This window comes from Rhineura floridana, chromosome 7, assembly GCF_030035675.1.
Source record: "Rhineura floridana isolate rRhiFlo1 chromosome 7, rRhiFlo1.hap2, whole genome shotgun sequence".
Taxonomy (NCBI): Eukaryota; Metazoa; Chordata; class Lepidosauria; order Squamata; family Rhineuridae; genus Rhineura; species Rhineura floridana.
In genome coordinates this window covers 131,522,023-131,540,691 of record NC_084486.1, presented here as the reverse complement: position 1 = coordinate 131,540,691, position 18,669 = coordinate 131,522,023, and the positions used below count along the sequence as shown (strand labels likewise).

General features: G+C 43.1%; 1 protein-coding gene across 5 annotated transcripts in view; it reads left to right on the top strand.

The window, feature by feature from the left end:
- GOLIM4 (golgi integral membrane protein 4) overlaps positions 1-18,225 on the top strand; it is a 93,052-nt gene extending 74,827 nt beyond the window's left edge. For 4 of the 5 annotated variants that reach the window (XM_061637254.1, XM_061637252.1, XM_061637256.1 and 1 more), the window contains 5 exons: positions 1,655-1,773; positions 3,693-3,863; positions 9,256-9,324; positions 10,132-10,212; positions 14,236-18,225. In XM_061637254.1, the coding sequence (XP_061493238.1) occupies positions 1,655-1,773; positions 3,693-3,863; positions 9,256-9,324; positions 10,132-10,212; positions 14,236-14,394 (599 nt within the window). In that variant the 3' untranslated portion in view covers positions 14,395-18,225. The remainder of the gene's footprint in view (positions 1-1,654; positions 1,774-3,692; positions 3,864-9,255; positions 9,325-10,131; positions 10,213-14,235) is intronic. The other variant, XM_061637253.1, reaches the window with a different exon arrangement.
- The last annotated feature ends 444 nt before the right edge of the window (positions 18,226-18,669 follow it).

Below are 18,669 nucleotides of genomic sequence, written 5' to 3'. Positions count from 1 at the left end.
GGTCTGAACTGGCGGTGACCGACCAGGAGAGAGACCTCAGGGTTGTAGTGGACAGCACAATGAAAATGTCGACCCAGTGTGCGGCAGCTGTGAAAAAGGCAAATTCCATGCTAGGGATCATTAGGAAAGGTATTGAAAATAAAACAGCCGATACCATAATGCCGTTGTATAAATCTATGGTGCGGCTGCATTTGGAATACTGTGTACAGTTCTGGTCGCCTCATCTCAAAAAGGATATTCTAGAGTTGGAAAAGGTTCAGAAGAGGGCAACCAGAATGATCAAGGGGATGGAGCGACTCCCTTACGAGGAAAGGTTGCAGCATTTGGGGCTTTTTAGTTTAGAGAAAAGGCGGGTCAGAGGAGACATGATAGAAGTGTATAAAATTATGCATGGCATTGAGAAAGTGGATAGAGAAAAGTTCTTCTCCCTCTCTCATAATACTAGAACTCGTGGACATTCAAAGAAGCTGAATGTTGGAAGATTCAGGACAGACAAAAGGAAGTACTTCTTTACTCAGCGCATAGTTAAACTATGGAATTTGCTCCCACAAGATGCAGTAATGGCCACCAGCTTGGATGGCTTTAAAAGAAGATTAGACAAATTCATGGAGGACAGGGCTATCAATGGCTACTAGCCATGATGGCTGTGCTGTGCCACCCTAGTCAGAGGCAGCATGCTTCTGAAAACCAGTTGCCGGAAGCCTCAGGAGGGGAGAGTGTTCTTGCACTCGGGTCCTGCTTGCGGGCTTCCCCCAGGCACCTGGTTGGCCACTGTGAGAACAGGATGCTGGACTAGATGGGCCACTGGCCTGATCCAGCAGGCTCTTCTTATGTTCTTATGTTCTTATTCTACTTGAGGCTGCTTTCACACTGCACTTTATTCCATTATTCTGATGATTTCTTACCTAGTAATTTGTGCATTATATTTGATCATTCACACAATGTACAAGCTAGCTCCGGAATTCTAATGGGATGTAGTGCAAGTTTAGCGCTAATTTCCATGATAAGTGATACCAGAAATAATCCGTTAGCAAGGCTGAGAACCCAGAAGATTGCAGGAGTTTTTTACTAGCCGCTGCCGCTCACATGACAAGCATCCCAGCATGCAGTGCATTCCCATCCTTTAGTCATGCGGGGGGATTTTTTGCCTGACGAAAATTGTACCAGTATTCTGGCATCGGCAGCAGCATAGCAGCAGCATTTCCTACACACACTACTGTGTTGATACAACTAAAATAATTTAAAAAATCAGATCCTAAAGGGAGAGGGCTTGCATGGCGACAGGACAAGTTCTTAGACCTCCTACACAGTGGGGAACAGTGCACATGTGTATAATGGGTGAGGGATGAAAACAAGCCTTGTGAAAGACAGTAGCGTGAAATGCCATTATATCGGCTGAAAAAACTACTGTTCTTAACGCAACAGGCACTGCAGTGTGAAAGGGATTTTAGAAATTGGGACAGAAGCGCTACCTTTTAAATCTGTTAAGCTAATGCAGTCAGCCCCATGTGTGGAAGCAGCCATAATATATCTTGAATGTCACTCTGGATCCACATGTGACATGCTGTTCCTTTTGTGGCTTACAAATACAGTGTTCACACTTTGGTGGTCTTTCTGAATGGAGGGAGGATGAATTATTTTATCTTTTGATCAGACTACGATCGACAGAACCGGCATCCAGGTGAAGCGGAGGAAGAAGTTCACAATAATGCACATGAGCAACGGGATCGGGAACTGGACCACCGAGTGGAGAGTGAGCAGAATGAAGAGCAGGTGAGTGGGGATGGCATATGCCGATATTGAAAAGTATGCTTCTTGACAGCTTTGTAATAAGCATGACTCGATTTGAAGACAGCTAAGGCAATAATTTTGTCTCAGGCATCAGGCTGGAGGTGCTTTTTCTTGCAACAGAGGCAGAAGCAAGGCTGGCCAGGCCTGGCATTGCCATCTGGGACTGACGATGATATTGACTGGGCTGCCATCGTAAGTTTTCCCAGTTTTTGTTGTGGCAGCCATTTTTTTTTAACTAACAGTTCTGCAGGACAACAGTGTAAAGGGCACCATCTGTCTCTTAAGAGACATGCCTTACCTGTAGCAGAAGCTCCCCTTCCCTCTGTGGGAACTGGCTAGAACCCATTGGAAGCTTTTCCTCAGTCTTAGTCTTTGTCTGTGTAGTCAGGGCCAGTCTGAGCTACTATGCCATGCTGAGATGCTGTTCTAAACTGTTCTGTACTGCTGCTTTTAAAATGATTATTGTTGACTGCACTCTATTTTATTATGTATTTATATTGTATTTGAACTTTAATGTTGTACGTCGCCTAGAGTGGTTTCGGCCAGATAGGCGACACAAAAATTAAATGTATTATTATCATTATTATTATTCTGTTTACTATGAATAAGTACAACCATTGAAGTTCTCCTGACCCCTGCTGCCTCTTGGTATTACGGAGACCCAGTGCAAGGTTTCTTCACACACATCCATGGGTTAGTACAAACAGAACTTCTGCAGCATTGTGTTTTGGGAAAACTAAGGAGTCTGCTGTAGCTGCCAGATGTCCATTCAATGGTACACTGCTAAGGCACCCTCCATCCACAAGCTGGCCCTGAGGCTGGTGGTCCTGTATGAAAGCACATCAGCAACAAACGAATGGATGGGGCAACATCAGAGAATGAAGAAGGGAAAAAGGAGGCTAAGAATCTTGAAATCGTAAATCAGCTAGAACAGTTCAAGATTCCAGCCAGGCAGGAAGGATGAATAACAACACTTAGTGTTTATATACCACTTTCATGGGTACAAAGTGCTTTATGTTTTGTTTTATGTATCTATGTGTTTATATTAAGATTTGTATTCCAGTTTTCTAATCAAATGCCCATTCACGGTGGTTTGCAACAATTTTAAAATAAAGCCGATGTAATAAAACAGTTTAGAATGCAGTCAAGTAATACACGCACAGAGAAAGAAAACTAAAGCCAGCTGATCTCAGCAAGACAGGCAATTATTTTCTCCACATTGCAAAGGCTGAGAGAAGGTGGCTTGTTTATAAGGCCACTTCATGAGGTCATGGCAGAAGTGAGAATTGATCCAAGGGGTTACTGGCTTGCAACTCAATCTCTTAGCTTCTATGCTACACTAGTTTAAGGGATCAAGTTGAGGAGTGGGAAGAGATGAGTTCAGCTCATTATGCCCCTGCCAGCTTTACCACAATCAACACCAGCCTACATTCTCTTCTTACAGCAGCGCTCCATGACTTGGAGTGGATATTGTGACCATTTGCCCTGGGCATACTGACTTTCAAGTCTTTGCTCGGCCATTAAACCCACTAGGTGGCCTTGGGCAAGTCACTTCCTCTCCTGGTTTAACCCACTTCACAGGGTTGTTGTGAAGATAAAGAAGGGTTACCTTATGTATAACATCTTGCTGCCTTTGGGTGAAAGCCTCTTCTCTGCCACCTTGCACACTCTGTTCAACATCTGAGGGGTGGTTAGGCAAGCCCTAGGCTTTTTTAGCTGTAGCACCTAAAGAACCCCATATGGGTATATTACTATGCTGTATGTCTCCTCAGAAACATAGATTTTCATTTTGCATAGAGCTGAAAACCTAAATCAGATTGAGCAATGTGCTGGATATGAACCTAGGGCAACATTATAGTGAAATGCACACATTTTTAAAAAACAAAAATTCTCTTGAAAAGCAGAAGACAGCCGGGGATGACGTCAATCCAGCTGATGATCCCAACAATCAGGGGGAAGATGAGTTTGAGGAAGCGGAACAAGAGCGAGAAGAAAATCTCCCTGACAAAAATAAGCAACTAAAGCCAAACAGCCGGAAAGAAGAGAATCCTGAAATGGAAGAACATTTAGTGGTCAGTATACAAAAGATCATAGCCATCAAGTGAGGTCCTGTTTCATTGGAAGGCTGCAGCCTGAAATGATGTTGTGCATATGTGAAAGAACTGTTGTAAAGAGAGGTTTCACAGTGCCTCACACACAATGCAAGACAGTTCAGATCTGTCCACTGGTCATCAAGGACCGATTCTAGAGAAAAGTTGATTTCCCATTACATTAGGCATCTGCCTTGCATTTCACCCCGCCTTCCTTCTACCAGTCCACCCAAGCACATTGATGAAACACAGCACCCAAATGATCACGTGCAAAATCCCATCAAGTTCCATTTAGTTACAATGCATGCACAAGTACATTTGGGCAGGAGTGGCTGGCATGGTGGCACAGAGCAATGCTTCTGAGAACAGGATCACTGCTGCTTACCTGGGTGATGTAGGAGCAAAGCATGATGATGGTGAGGTGTGTGTGGGTGCAATGGTGGAGCCAATACGGTGCTCCCACTGATGTGCCCACACAGCCCCAAAGTCGTCATCACCATCGTGCCCCTGCCCCCATTGAGGTAAGTGGCAGCAGCGCCGCTGTCAGGAGGGCGGCAGCTCTTCAGTAGCACCCCATCACACGGGTGGATCTGCAACTTGGATGGGGCAAGTGGGCCAGGTGGGGGGACGGGGAGAGATGCAAATTCACAGAGAAATGAAAACTAAAGCAGATTACCCATTTACGGCAGCCTATTCAAATTTCAGAAGAATTGCAGATTGTTTATGTGTTGGTGCTCCTCTACAAATATTACCACTAGGTAATTTTAAATCAGTGTCCGCAGAGAAATTTGACCTTTATTTAGAAGTACAGCATCCAGCAATGTATTGCATGGGTGAACAGGGTACTATACTCTGCTCAATTGCTTTAGTTATCAGTGGTGTAAATTGGCACATTCATCTGCTAGGCAACAAGTGTACAGGGAACAGGTAAGGAAGACTGATGATGTACGTGTACTTGTCCACCAGACCTGTGTCTTTTGTTTTGTTTATAATCAATTAATTAGATTTCTTACCTGCCCTTCACCTGGAGGTGAATTCAATCATTAAAACAAATCATTATTAATAATTCAATATTAAAAACAGTTAAAAAAATTATGAAGTGAGTGACCTGATCTGAATTGTGCTAAACCTTGGTTTAGTGTTATGTGCACTGGCCTATGCTCTGTCTCCTGTCCTCTTCATGCACAGCTGTAAGGAGGTGATTGGGAGCATCCACTTCCATGTTCAACTAAACTGCAGTTTTAACTGTAGTTTATTCAGCCAAGCTAGGATGAAAACCAGGGATTGATCTTGGTTTCTTTGAACAAACCATGGTTTAAATTAACCACAGTCCTGTTTCGGATGAAACAAACTACGGTTAGTTGAAAACAGAAGTAGATGCTTCCGATCTCACAGCCATGCCAGAGGGAGGGGGGAATTTATGAGTCCGAAGCTCATTCATAGAGTCCTAAACTACGGTTAAGTAATGTGTCTAAATGTGGCCAGTGTCTATGGCATTTTCTTTTTTTTTTCAATTAATTTTTATTCAAATTTTCAAAACCAAAACAATACAAAAAGAAAAAAACACACAAATCAATAACTAATACAATAAACAAAAGAAAAGAGAAAAAAATATAAAAATATTGACTTCCGATTTGTCATAGTTCAGCTATAAATCTATAATATATAACAAGCCTATCTCTTAATAGATTATAAAATCACCTTCCTCCAGCGGTTATCTTAATTGGTTTCAAATCTCATTAACATCATATCATTTTAATCTTCCACAAAAAGTCAAAGAGAAGTTTCCAATCTTGAGATATATATCAATCAATTTTTTCCCCCCTAAATAAACATGTCAATTAACCAACTCATCAAGTCTACTAAGTCCAGTAATTTCAAATCGCTCTTCTGTCTTTATCCGTATTAGGTCCATCTTCCATCTCCACGCGTCCAAAAATCTTGCTGTCATAGTCATATAATAAAAGTCTGATAGGAATTTCCTCCATCAGATATTTTCTTGCCATGAATTCCGAACGTATCACTGAAGTATTGCTGCAAAGCCGCATCTCTGTTCCTCTTTTCCACATGATACACTAGTACATCTCTTGAAGATTTTTCCATTGACACAAAACAGGGATTAATTCTGTTAACTTTCTCCATTTCAAGTTCCATCAAATCCTTCCAGTCCAGAAATTTTTTTGAACCGATAATATCTTTATCTCCAATCTCTTCAATTCCTTCAGGGACAGTGCTGAATTCCAAACTATAATATTTGTCTCCAGGATCCGTCAAAGCCTATGGCATTTTCCATTGGCTCCAAGACCATCATTTTGTGGACTGTGTTTTTTTTTAAAGAAACCATTGCATAAATATTTTTATTTAAGAATTATTTGTGTGTACTATATTTTTTAAATGGTTGGACGTGAAGGCAAACCATATTGTTCCGTTTCTTTTAAAGTGTTTTATCCCGCCTTTCTTTTTTTGAACTCAAAAGCAGCTAAATAAAATAAAATAAAGACACCCCTAAAGCTATATATGTGTTCTTTGAAAAATAGCAACAACAAAAAAACAGCTTAGTTGACTAAACCACTGGAAGCCTGCTTGAACAAACGTTTTTTGAGCATCTACTAAAAAGTTTAATGCTTTGACAGAGCTCCTTTGAGAGCATTCAATATATAACAGAGCCAGAGCTTGGAAAAGTTACCTTTTTGAACTACAGCTCCCATCAGCCCAATCCAGTGGCCATGCTGCCTGGGGCTGATGGGAGTTATAGTTCAAAAAAGTAACTTTTCCAAGCTCTGAACAGAGCACTGAATATCAAAACCTAAAGTTTTCTGTTCATGAAACTCAGTGGAAGGTAGGAAACTGCTTTATACTGAGACAGACTATTGGTCGATGGAGCTCAGTATTGCTGGACCCTAGATCCCATCAGCCCTAGGGGTGATGGAAGTTGTAGTCCAACAATATCTAGAGGGCACCACATTGGCTACCCCTGATTGATTGGCAGTGACTCTCTAAGGCAGCCTTTCCCAACCAGTGTGCCTCCAGATGCTGTTGGACATCTCCCATCAGCCTCAGCCAGCATTGCCAATGGCCAGGAAAGATGGGAACTGTGGTCCAACAACATCTGGAGGCACACTGGTTGGGAAAGGCTGCTCTAAGGTTTCAGACTAGTCTTTCTGAGTCCGACATAGAGATGCCATGCAAAGCATATACTCTCTGCCATTGCGTTATAGAACATCCCCTATCTGGGGAAATTTTGGAATTGAGAGTTATTCAGAATGAAAACCAAAATAGTCCAAATACCTTCTTGAAGCTGGTGTAGACATAATGTTCTTTGATCTCTTAATTAAGGTCAAGAGTTCAGGAGTGAACCCTGAATTCTCTTTGTTCTTGGGTACTGTCTCCTTTCCTGGGTGTGAATTCCTCCCTCTTCCTGCAATCACACTGAGGCCCCATCTGCACCATACATTTATGTCCATACATTAATATCATACCACTTTAAACAGTCATGGCTTCCCCCAAAGAATCCTGGGAACTGTAGTTTCTTACGGGTGCTTGGAGTTAGGAGACCCCCTATTCCCTTCACCGAGCTACAATTTGCAGAGTGGCTTTACAATCCCTCTTCTTAGGAAACTCTGGGAACTGTAGCTGTGTGAGGGGAACAGGGGCCTCTTAACAACTCTAAACACCCTTAACAAATAACAGTTCTCAGGATTCTTAGGGGGAAGCCATGACTGTTTACAGTGGTATGATACTGCTTTAAATATATGGTACAGATGGGACCTGAAATGTTGTATTGACACCCAGCATTTATTGTGGAGAAGCTAAATGGGGGCTCTCTTGTAACTAGGATTTTTAACAGACTTTAAATGCCTCACTCTCCTTATTGACCATTTTCAGAAGAATGCTAAAAGCGTAGTATAGTAGATACGCATATTGAGAGTAAGACCCATTGAACTCAGTGGGATTTACTTCTGAGTAGATGTACATCGGGTTGTGCTGTAAATGTGCCTTACTTTTAAACATTTCTGTTTCTTGTAGGCCCCCTTTTAATGTGGTATTTTACTGCTTACTGTTTACAAAACTTGTATGTTGCTTTGAGCACATGTAGAAATATGGAGTATATATTAAATAGATCTGCTTCTTTTGTTAAATTTGTAACCATGCCCTCCAAAAAGGGAGCCCAGGCTGACTAACGTCTTTCAACCAATCCTAAATAAATAAACTAAACCATAATCTCAAACCCTAGTTATGAGAGAACCATGGTTAGCTTTAACCATGTTTGATGCTGGTGCTGATATTGTTCTTAACTGTGGTACGTGGGAGAGGAACTTTAACCACTGCTAAAAGACAGAGCTTGGAAGATTACTTTTAAAAAGTAATAAGTTACAGTTACATGGCCCAAAAAAGTAGTAATTACCATTACAATTGCTCTGAAAGTAACTGATTACGTTACTTTTCCTCCAAAGTAATCACTACAATTACATTTCAGTTACTTTAAAAAAACGCCTACAAGGTGCTGCACATCTAAGTAGCCTAAAACAACATTAAAAATAAACAAACACATACAGAGGTAGTAGAATAATTATTTTTATTCATAAGATAGCAATGGTGGTCTCTCCGCTGGTAAGGGTGGTGGGGAGGGAGGCTGAGGCCACTACTCAGATCTTTGAACGTCAAACCAAGTGCAACCCCCCCACTCATCCAGCAAGCATAATCTCTCTCTGTTAACCACCCAGACCCTGCCCTGCCACCAACTAAGGGACACTCACCCAAGCAAACATTTTCCCCTGAGATGCAAAAAAGTTAAAGTACTGCAAATGCAGCACAGTAGCCAGAGAGGGTGGTGGAGGCCACTTTGTGGGCCAGGTACAAACACAGTATTCTCTCTCTCTCTCTCTCTCTCTCTCTCTCTCTCTCTCATATATATATCTTTCACCTCCACAGTTTGAGGTACATGATTTTCATCCACAAATCAGAGGAGCAGAAAACTTCCCCTGCTCTCCCCCCCCAAGTAATGCCCAAAAGTAATTCTGGAAACTTTACAATTAATCCACAAAAGTAGTACAATTACTCCTATTTCTATTACAGTCAAAATGTAAAGGAATTACCCACTCGTTACTCAAAAAAGTAATGAATTACAAGTAATTTGTTACTTGTAACTAGTTACTTCCAAGCTCTGCTAAAAGATGAACCAGAGTTGTATCTGCATGAGCCCTTGGTGAAAAATACACTTTGGAAATCCAGTTTTTCCCATCCAGCATCCTCTCTGTGGTTATATCTGTCCTGGATGCCATATAATTGATTTTAAATAAATAAATGGACGCTCTTCAGTGAATGCTGCAACAGCAGAGATGCCAGCTATGGAATCTTGTTTGTTTGTCTTCAGATGGTGGGTAATCCTGACCAGCAAGAAGACAATGTGGACGAGCAGTACCAGGAAGAGGGAGAAGAAGAGGTAAGTAACCTGAGGGACTACATCTCCACCTAACCTACTTCACAGCTTGGTTGTGAAGATAAAAAATTGGGGGGCAGGGATGTATGCCCTATGCTTGTTTTGGAGGAAAAATGGCATAAAGACATAGCGAGTAACATGGAGAAGAGCCAAAGGAACAGCCTTTTAAGTGTCAGCACATTTCTGTATTTCTTTGAGTCTCGAAGCTACATGAGTCTCTGGATATAATGTATATTCCACACGTACCTTTATTACGAAGCCACCTCAGACTGAGTCAGGCCATTGGCCCATCTACCTCAGTGTTGTCCATACTGACTGGCAGCTGCTCTCCACGGTTTCAGAAAGGAGTCTTTTTTTCCCCCAGCCCTGCCTGGAGCTTCTGGGGATTGAACTGGGACCTGGTTGTGTGCAGGGCATTATCGCCCTCATCATTCTTGATTTCTTTACCCATCCTTCACCATAAGGTCTTGGGCAGGTTACAACAATTTAAGAATACTCTATTAAAAACAAGTCAAAAGAAAGGCATGTGCTCGGCTACTGAGCTTAAGTCCTTCCCTGTAGGATACGGGATAAATCAGGTGCAATTGCTAGAAGCCCTTGTGGCTGGGAAATAGTCAGCCATATTCCAGGATATATGATGAGAAAATCCTCCTCTTTCTGTAGGTCAAAGCAAACAAACAACCCAGAATGAACATTTTCCTCCTATACTTTGTCTTGCAAAGGTCTGTCTCTGAAAATGACCATAAACCTAGGCTGACTTTAAATGGGTTCTTGCTTTCCCTGCAACTGGGCATGTGTCTCTCTCTACAGGCACAGGGAGATCTGACTGAGGAGAAGAAGATGGAGCTGGAACACAACGGGGAAGAGCCATATGGTGAAAATGATGAAAATGTAGGCACTGTGCAGACAGTCAAAGAAATGGGTGGTCAAGGGAGACTTTACAGACAAAGGGGGCACCATGAAGGGATATGGGGCTGGTTCCAAGATTTTGCAGAGCTTGGGGCAATGGGCTTTCAGTTGACCCTTTTGAAGCTTGCACTGGAGCAAGGTAAAGGTGAAGAAGAATGGTCTGGGACCACATGAAGCTAAGCAGGTCTTATCCTGGCCAGTGCTTGGATTGGTAACCACCCTGGAGAACTGTTTTGAGCTTCCAGAAAGCAGCCAATAACAGGTTTAATATATAAATACAATACTTAAAAAAATTCAAGGAGTAGTTACAAATTATGTTGCAGTGAAATCAGTGTGAATCCTGACAAATGGAATCCTTTTTGGGAGACACATTAATTGAGAATTCCTGTTACAGCCCCCTTGCAGTTCTTGTGTAACTCTGAATGGGGAGATACGGGTTTAATGAAAGGTCAGGAGCACAAATTCCATTATTTGCATCCCTTTGAAACTGTCCATTTGCCAACAGCCTTCCTGTCCAAAGAATATATAAATGCGACTCATCTGGCCTTTGATTCAGTCCATTTCACCCCCTGTCCTGGGGCATTTATTTATTTATTTATTATTTCAATTTATATACCGCCCTTAGCAGAATAGCTCTCAGGGCGGTGAACAAACAAGATAAAATACAATATATCATAGTAAAAAATCACAAAAACATGTACAAACAAACAACAGAAAGCACAACAAAAATGAAATACAACACAAATTAAGAAGGATACATGTTAAAAGTAGAAAGATTAAGAAAATTAAAGATTAAAATGCCTGGGAGCATAAAAAGGTCTTTACCTGGCGCCGGAAAGATAGAAGTGTAGGCGCCAGGCGTACCTCTTCGGGGAGGCTGTTCCACAACTCAGGGGCCACCACAGAAAAGGCCCTAGATCTAGTAACCACCCTCCGGGCTTCCCGATGAGCTGGTACCCGGAGGAGGGCCTTAGATTCTGAACGAAGTGAACGGGTAGGTTCATAGCAAGAGAGGCGTTCCACAAGGTATTGAGATCCCACGCCGTGTAAGGCTTTATAGGTCAAAACCAGCACCTTGAATCTCACCCGGAAGCAAATAGGGAGCCAGTGCAGACGCGCCAGAATAGGTGTTATATGCGAAGACCGACTGGTCCTCGTCAATAGTCTGGCAGCCGCGTTCTGCACCAGCTGAAGCTTCCGAACTGTCTTCAAGGGCAGCCCTACGTAGAGCACATTACAGTAATCCAATCTTGAAGTTACCAGAGCATGAACAACGGAGGCGAGGTCGTCCCTGTTCAGATAGGGGCGTAGTTGGGCTACCAGACGAAGATGGTAAAATGCATTCCGTGCCACCGAGGCCACTTGGGCCTCGAGAGACAAGGAAGAATCGAAAAGAACCCCCAAACTACGTACCTTTTCTTTCAGGGGGAGTGTAACCCCATCCAGAACAGGGTGAACATCCACCATCTGAGCAGGGAAGGCGTTCACCAGCAGTGTCTCGGTCTTGTCTGGATTGAGTCTCAGTTTATTAGCTCTCATCCAGTCCATTATCGCGGTCAGGCAACGGTTCAGCACATCAACAGACTCACCTGAAGAAGATGAAAAGGAGAAATAGAGCTGCGTGTCATCAGCATATTGATGGCAACGCACTCCAAAACTCCTGATGACCACACCCAGCGGCTGCATGTAGATGTTGAAAAGCATGGGGGACAAGACCGACCCCTGAGGGACTCCACAATGGAGAGTCCATGGTGTCGAGTGATGTTCCCCAAGCACTACCTTCTGGTGACGGTCCGCGAAGTAGGAGCGGAACCACTGCCAAGCAGTGCCCCCGACACCCAACTCCGCGAGTCTCCCCAGAAGGATACCATGGTCGATGGTATCAAACGCCGCTGAGAGATCAAGGAGAATCAACAGAGTCACACTCCCCCTGTCCCTCTCCCGACAAAGGTCATCATACAGGGCGACCAAGGCTGTTTCGGTGCCAAAACCGGGCCTAAAACCAGATTGAAACGGATCTAGATAATCGGTTTCATCCAAGAGCGCCTGGAGCTGGCCGGCGACCACCCGTTCCAAAACCTTGCCCAAAAAAGGGACATTCGCCACCGGTCTATAGTTGTTCAAGTTATCTGGGTCCAAGGAGGGTTTCTTTAAAAGAGGTCTCACTACTGTCTCCTTGAGGCTACCAGGGACTACTCCCTCCCTCAAGGAGGCATTAACCACTTCCTTGGCCCAACCGGTGGTCCCAGCCCTGCTAGCTTTCACTAGCCAAGATGGGCAAGGATCCAGAACAGACGTGGTTGCCCGAACCATTCCAAGCACCTTGTCCACTTCTTCGAGCTGCACCAACTGAAACTCATCCAATAATGAAGGACAAGGCCGTGCTCCGGACATGGCTCCCCCTGAGCTAATGGAGAAGCACCCCCCACCCCAGCTGTGAGGTTCAGAGATAGTGTGGAAGGAGTCACTTTACATAGGGTTGAATAGTACAAAAAACCACCGCCAACAACAAAAACCAGCTCAGTCATTGTCAAATAATAGTCAAGCATCTACAGTATTTTGTATTAGAGCAGTAACAACAGCATCAGCATCATCGACAACAAAAAGAAACATACTGATATTGCAAGCAACAATTCTGCAAGAGTCCAGTCCCTCACAAAACCTTCAGAACACATCTGGGGAACCTGTGGCCTTCCCGATGTTGTTGGGCTCCACTTCCCATCATCCTTGACCATTGGCCATACTTACCGGGGCTGATGGGAGTTGGAGTCCCAGCAACATCTGGAGGGCCACAGGTCCACTATCCCTGCTTTTAGAGTCATAACAAACATGCCTCAAAAAGGGACTCGCAATGCTGTAGATGTGCTTTGTGCTCTCTCTTGAATGAACATATGCCTGTAGAACAGTATCCAACTGAATGCTGGTATATGCCTCAGATGGGGTTTGGCCATTCCATCACTGCCACCTCACCACCATCCTCTTGGGGAGCAAAGCACCCTGCAGTCAGTCCCATGAGAGGGGTCACTTCCATCACAGGGTCTCTGCAGCAGCAACTGGAAGAGTCAGCAACACAAGCAAAGACGTAGCTGAGCGATCCACCACCTCATATGCTTCCCCTCCTCGCTTGCTCCTGCCACCACTTCCGGCTGTTGCCGCTGAGTTCTTGAGATGAGGCCCCATAGCCAGTTCTCTCCTTTCCACAATAGGAAAGGGGAAATGGGGAGGAGTCAGATCGCATACAGAACCAGACCACATATAAACCCCTGCTTTCCCACAGTAAGTTCTGCAATATTGATGGTGGTCCTTAGTGGTGTGCACTTGTGACCCGTACTGCTGCCATTATTTTTCTGTATGTGTGTGTGTTTCCTGTTCCCTGAATATCCAGTTCAGAGATGGGTGCGCTTATCAAACATAGACAATAAGAGAAGCTAGGTATATAATCTGGAAGGGGGAAACCAAGGAGCAAGTAGCTTGCACCCTTAAAATTGCTGTTGGATGACCCCCACGGTGCAGTGGAAAGAACACAAATATCCCTGGAATATTTGACCTTTGTCAAATAATATCCAATCAGTTGGCAATATTTGACAGGTTAATTGGCCATCACCTTGAGCGTAATTCCGGATATATATATTTTAAAAAGAATCTTCAATAGCAATAGGGTTGAAAGAGTCTTAGGGGACTTTCTGTACTTAGCACAGTATGTTACTCCGCCTGTTTTTGTCACAACGTTGTGCTTGATCTCCCCCAGCAGATAATACACAGAGGATAGTTGAGTTCAAGGCTTTACCAGTCACAGAACTTCAATAGTTTGCAGTAGTACAATAATCCTGTTTCGTTCTCTGCTAGCACCTCTGACTCGTGTGCGTGCGTGTGTGTGTTAAATATAGATATTGCTGTAACAGATGCTGTAGAGTTTTACTGCAAAGTACATATTTTTTAAAAAGCTCAATCACTGTCTCTTTGGTTATCACTGTTCTGGGATTTATTTATTTTTTATACTTCCAGGCTGAAGAAAAAATGAGCGAAGGTGGAGATCAAGAGCAAGAAATTCAAGAAGAAAATAACCAGAAAGAAGGCCACGAGGAAAACTATGAAGAGGAGGAAGAGGAGGAAGAGGAAGGTGGCGCTGTGGCAGCCAAGGCCCGTAGACGAGGGGAAATGTAATTCTGGGTTGAGTTACAAAATGGCATCTGCTTGGGGAAAAAAGAAGAAATTGCGTGGACTCTACAGAATGTGCCTATATATATATATAATTTAATTTTTTCTGTTGGATGTTTTTGTGCATTTATATGAATGCAATAGTTTAGATTAGTATTCCTTTTATACAAGGTTATATATGACACAAACAAATAGACAAGGTGGTTTCCCCCTAATTTTTCCTGTTAATTCTTATACTGTTTCTTTTCTAAAAGTTTTGGGATCTCTTTCCACTTATATCTATGTGGCATTGTCCAAATAGTGATCGGCCTTTTTCTTCAGATGCATTATTGGGGGGGAAAAACAGTGCCTGTTTGCTAAATGTTTGAGAAGAGGCGGGGTGAAGCGTTGCATCTGTATCTCAGTAAGATACTTTGATATGCATTCAGGTCTGCACACTCTAGTGCCTTAACCACTTGTTAACTTTGATTTGAATGAATCTGATGTACATCTTGTCTGCAGCGGCATCTTGAAGAACACTTGGAGGTAGCTATGTCGAAAGATATGTCAAAAATGATGTTTCAAGCCCTTTTCATGTCATGCTCACACAAATGGATTGTGTATGTCTTTCACACCCAGTTGTTGCTTTCGCTCCCTGGAGAGGTAGTGTTGATTGGCTTAGCTTGATCCAAACATTTGATATTACACATCTATATATAGTACTTTACATACACACCCACAAAACAAAATGTGTCACCGCAGTCCATAGCAGTGGGTGTGTAAACTAGTGTCAGATTGAAGAGTTTCTTCCTACCACTTCATATGTTATGTGTTTGTAGACTGACTATTAACCCCTAAATTGCTGTCACGTGCTGGTGGAGATAGCCTTATTTCCTTGTCTTATACTGCAATTCCCCACAGTTATCTGGGAATAAGCCCCAATGAAAACAGTCACTTACTTCTGAGTAAACATATTTGGGTTTGTGCTGTTAGTGCCCCTCCTTCCATCCCTCTTACATTTTGTTTGTTTACCATAGGCCACACAACTGTTGAAGTCACAATCCCAGTGTTGTTGTTTTATTTAGCGTTGCACAACTCTCTTAAAAAGCTGTGTTGGGTTGTTGTTTTTTAGACCATATAGTGCCTTGCTTAGGGGAGAGACACGCGTTTCTGCTGGTTCCAGTGCATCTCCACCTCTCTTTTCTGAAAACGGGGGCACATGACGCTAGTCAAACTCTGTCCCTTTTTACTGTAAAACCCAGTGGGATCAGCTCGAATGCATTTAAAAAAATTCCGCTTCAAACAGATTTTGCAGCTGATCGGCATATCAACCCATTGCCCATCCAGGTGTGGCCAATGGAAACAGTTTGCTGTAGGCGACTTGGGTGCTCACAGCCTTAGTGTTTCATGTGTATTATTTCAGTAATCCTTACAATGTTCTTGTAAGGTAGACCAGCAATAGTGTCCCCATATTTTCAAATGGAGGTAGGCTAATGCTGAGAGAAGGTAGCTGGCTGAAGGCTATCTAGGGGAGATCGTTGAAGCTGTCCCTCTCTTGTGCATAAATGTTCCCCTTCCCAGTGCTTCCACTGGTGGCCTGAATCCTTGTTAGTCATGATGTCTGCACTGATGTTAACTATGGGTACTTTTAACTAGGGTTTAAAGCCAGCTTCAAACCCTGGTTAGGAAGGTAGGGTGTCAAATACATGCTCAAGAAGGGAGGGTGCAGGGAGGCTCGCTTCTGGTTCCTTGATCAGTGTTATAGACTGGGTAGTATTTAAATATGCACTGCTTCCCAGTGAATGCATGGCTAGGATAAGATCTTTCACCAGACCTTTTCCAGCTCATAGTTCAGTTAACCACTGTGCTACCTCTAAAAACCTGACTCCCACTCCCCTGCATCCTGAGTTACAAGATGCACAAGACAACAAGTCTGAGCTGTGTAGCTTCTGATGCTGGGACACAAGTTGTGCAGGAAATGGAAACCAGTGGTTGGAGATTATGGTCTTCTCTCAAATAAAATTTAGTATTATGTTTGGCAGATAAACAAAATGAATGTGGGGGGACATGTTGTTTGATGGTATGTGGTCTGTGCATACTAGGATCACTATTTCTGATGTATGTGAGACATTGCTTTTGTGTACAAAATGTGGCACAAAAACATTGGATTAGTACCAGAGCAGTGCTCCCCATCTCCCTCACTGTGGGCTGCTTTCCAGGCAAGTGGAATGGCTCTACCTAGCAGGTATAAAGGAACATAGAAAGCGGCCTTCTCCTGGATCAGGCCCACTGGTCCATCTGGCTCAGTAATATCTGCACTGAGTAGCAGCAGCTCTCCAAGGTTTCAGGCAGGGAGTCTCTCCCAGCCCTACCTGGAGACGCTGGGGATTGAACCTGGGGCCTTCTATGTGCAAGGCAGGTGATCTACCATTAAGCGATGGCCCTTCCTCATATGAAGTGTTTTCCTGGCATGTTGGAGGATATGCACCTTTAGCAAGAGAAGTACTGTCCTACATAATTCCAGTGCAGATTGGGGACCACACTCGGCCCATATATGCTGCACACACCACTGTGTGTAATATTCGTATTGTTTATATGAAGATGATTTGATTTTAAAAGGGCTCGGCATAAAGGCTTTAAGTATGGGACAATGGGAATTGGTAGCTGTGGTAGACTAACCCTGCTGTGCCAGAATAACCAAGTCTCTTGCCTTTTGTGCTTCTACTAATGTTATCATTTCTCCCATAATCTTTAACTGCATGGGCCAAGGTAATGGGTGGCCTGATTCCTTGTGCATGCCCATCTGTGATCTTGTAAGATATTACCAGTAGCAGCAGGGGCATGGGGCAGGTAATGATTCCCAGGCAACAGGTCACAATGGCCTGACCAGAAATTAGGATTCCAATAATGCTGGTATAGTGCATACCTGTGATATGTGTGGATGAAATAATGTATGATTCTGTTGCAGCGTCTGAGGACAGTCTACAAGTCTGGTGATCAAGTTCTGGGCTCATAAGATTTGCAGCCAGGTTGTGGGGCTTTTGTCCATGAACAAGCTGTGTCACACGTCCTTCATGCGCTTCTGTTCCTAAAGATGTTTGGGATACATTGTGTGGAGATGATTTTGACCCAGAGAGCTAGCCTACAGTTTGGCCTTGCCAGCACAAAAGAGAACCGCAGATTCCTCTGCAGTGATCGGCATTTGATGCACAAGGGTTTCTGCAGCAGATAGGGCCAGTGTCAGAGAGGCTTCTTATCAGAACAGGAAGGTTGGATTCTTTTCTTGGCCTCTGTGCAGCCTCACATTGGGAACTGCACATGCTCTGGTCAGCCATAGAACTTCCTAGAACTTCCCTCAGGGGCACAAAGCAGACCTGCTGGCTTCTTTCTGTAGAATGGGATAGGGGCACCAACTTGTCCTTCACCTCTGGCAGCAGAATATCTTGGCCTGGAACTGACAAATTGCATAAGATCCACAGGTTACTATTACTTTTTAACTTTTTTACATGAATGTAATATAATCAATTTTTGTACTAACCTAATAATAATTTTACTTTTGTAGATGTTTTGAACTATTCTTTATATATATATATATATATATATATTAAAAAGTACCCTACTCTCAACATTTCATAGGAGTGTGTGTGTTGGTACAGATTTGCCACAAAAAGGATTTATTGCTTGGGGAGGGGGGGGAAGAGATACCTGTTTACATATATGACTGTAAAGTGTATAATATGTACATAATCTTTGGAAAACAAATATTTTGATATGTTTGTGTGTCTTTTTAATGCCACAGGGCAGTATTTAATTACTGTGAAGCAAATTTTGGGGCCATCAATAAAAGGTAGAATCTAAGGTATATTAGTCTGGTACTTTTTGCTATTGTCCTAGTGGCATTTTCACGGCTATGTGTATTCTGACAATGAATGAATAAAGTTGCAGTGGAGTATAATAAAGTTAACAGTGGAGATACATATGCAAAACAAGCTATTTCACATATGGCTGATTCACATATAATCTCCCAGTTATGTAGTACTGTTCCTCTGGACTGGGCCCTGTTGATTAAGTTTTTAATTCCATGTGTAGCTGGTTATATACAGCTACAGCTTTGGTCTGTGGCTGGAGTCTGGAAACAACCTTCAGATGCCTTTCACGTAATTATACAGCCATGAGAGTGGCTGTATACTATAGCCAACATGGATTTTTCACATTCCACAATGTTAAACCATAAGCTCATTTCAAAACAAAATCTTACAAAACTGACAGTCCTGAACTCAGAAACACTTGCTTAACAACCCT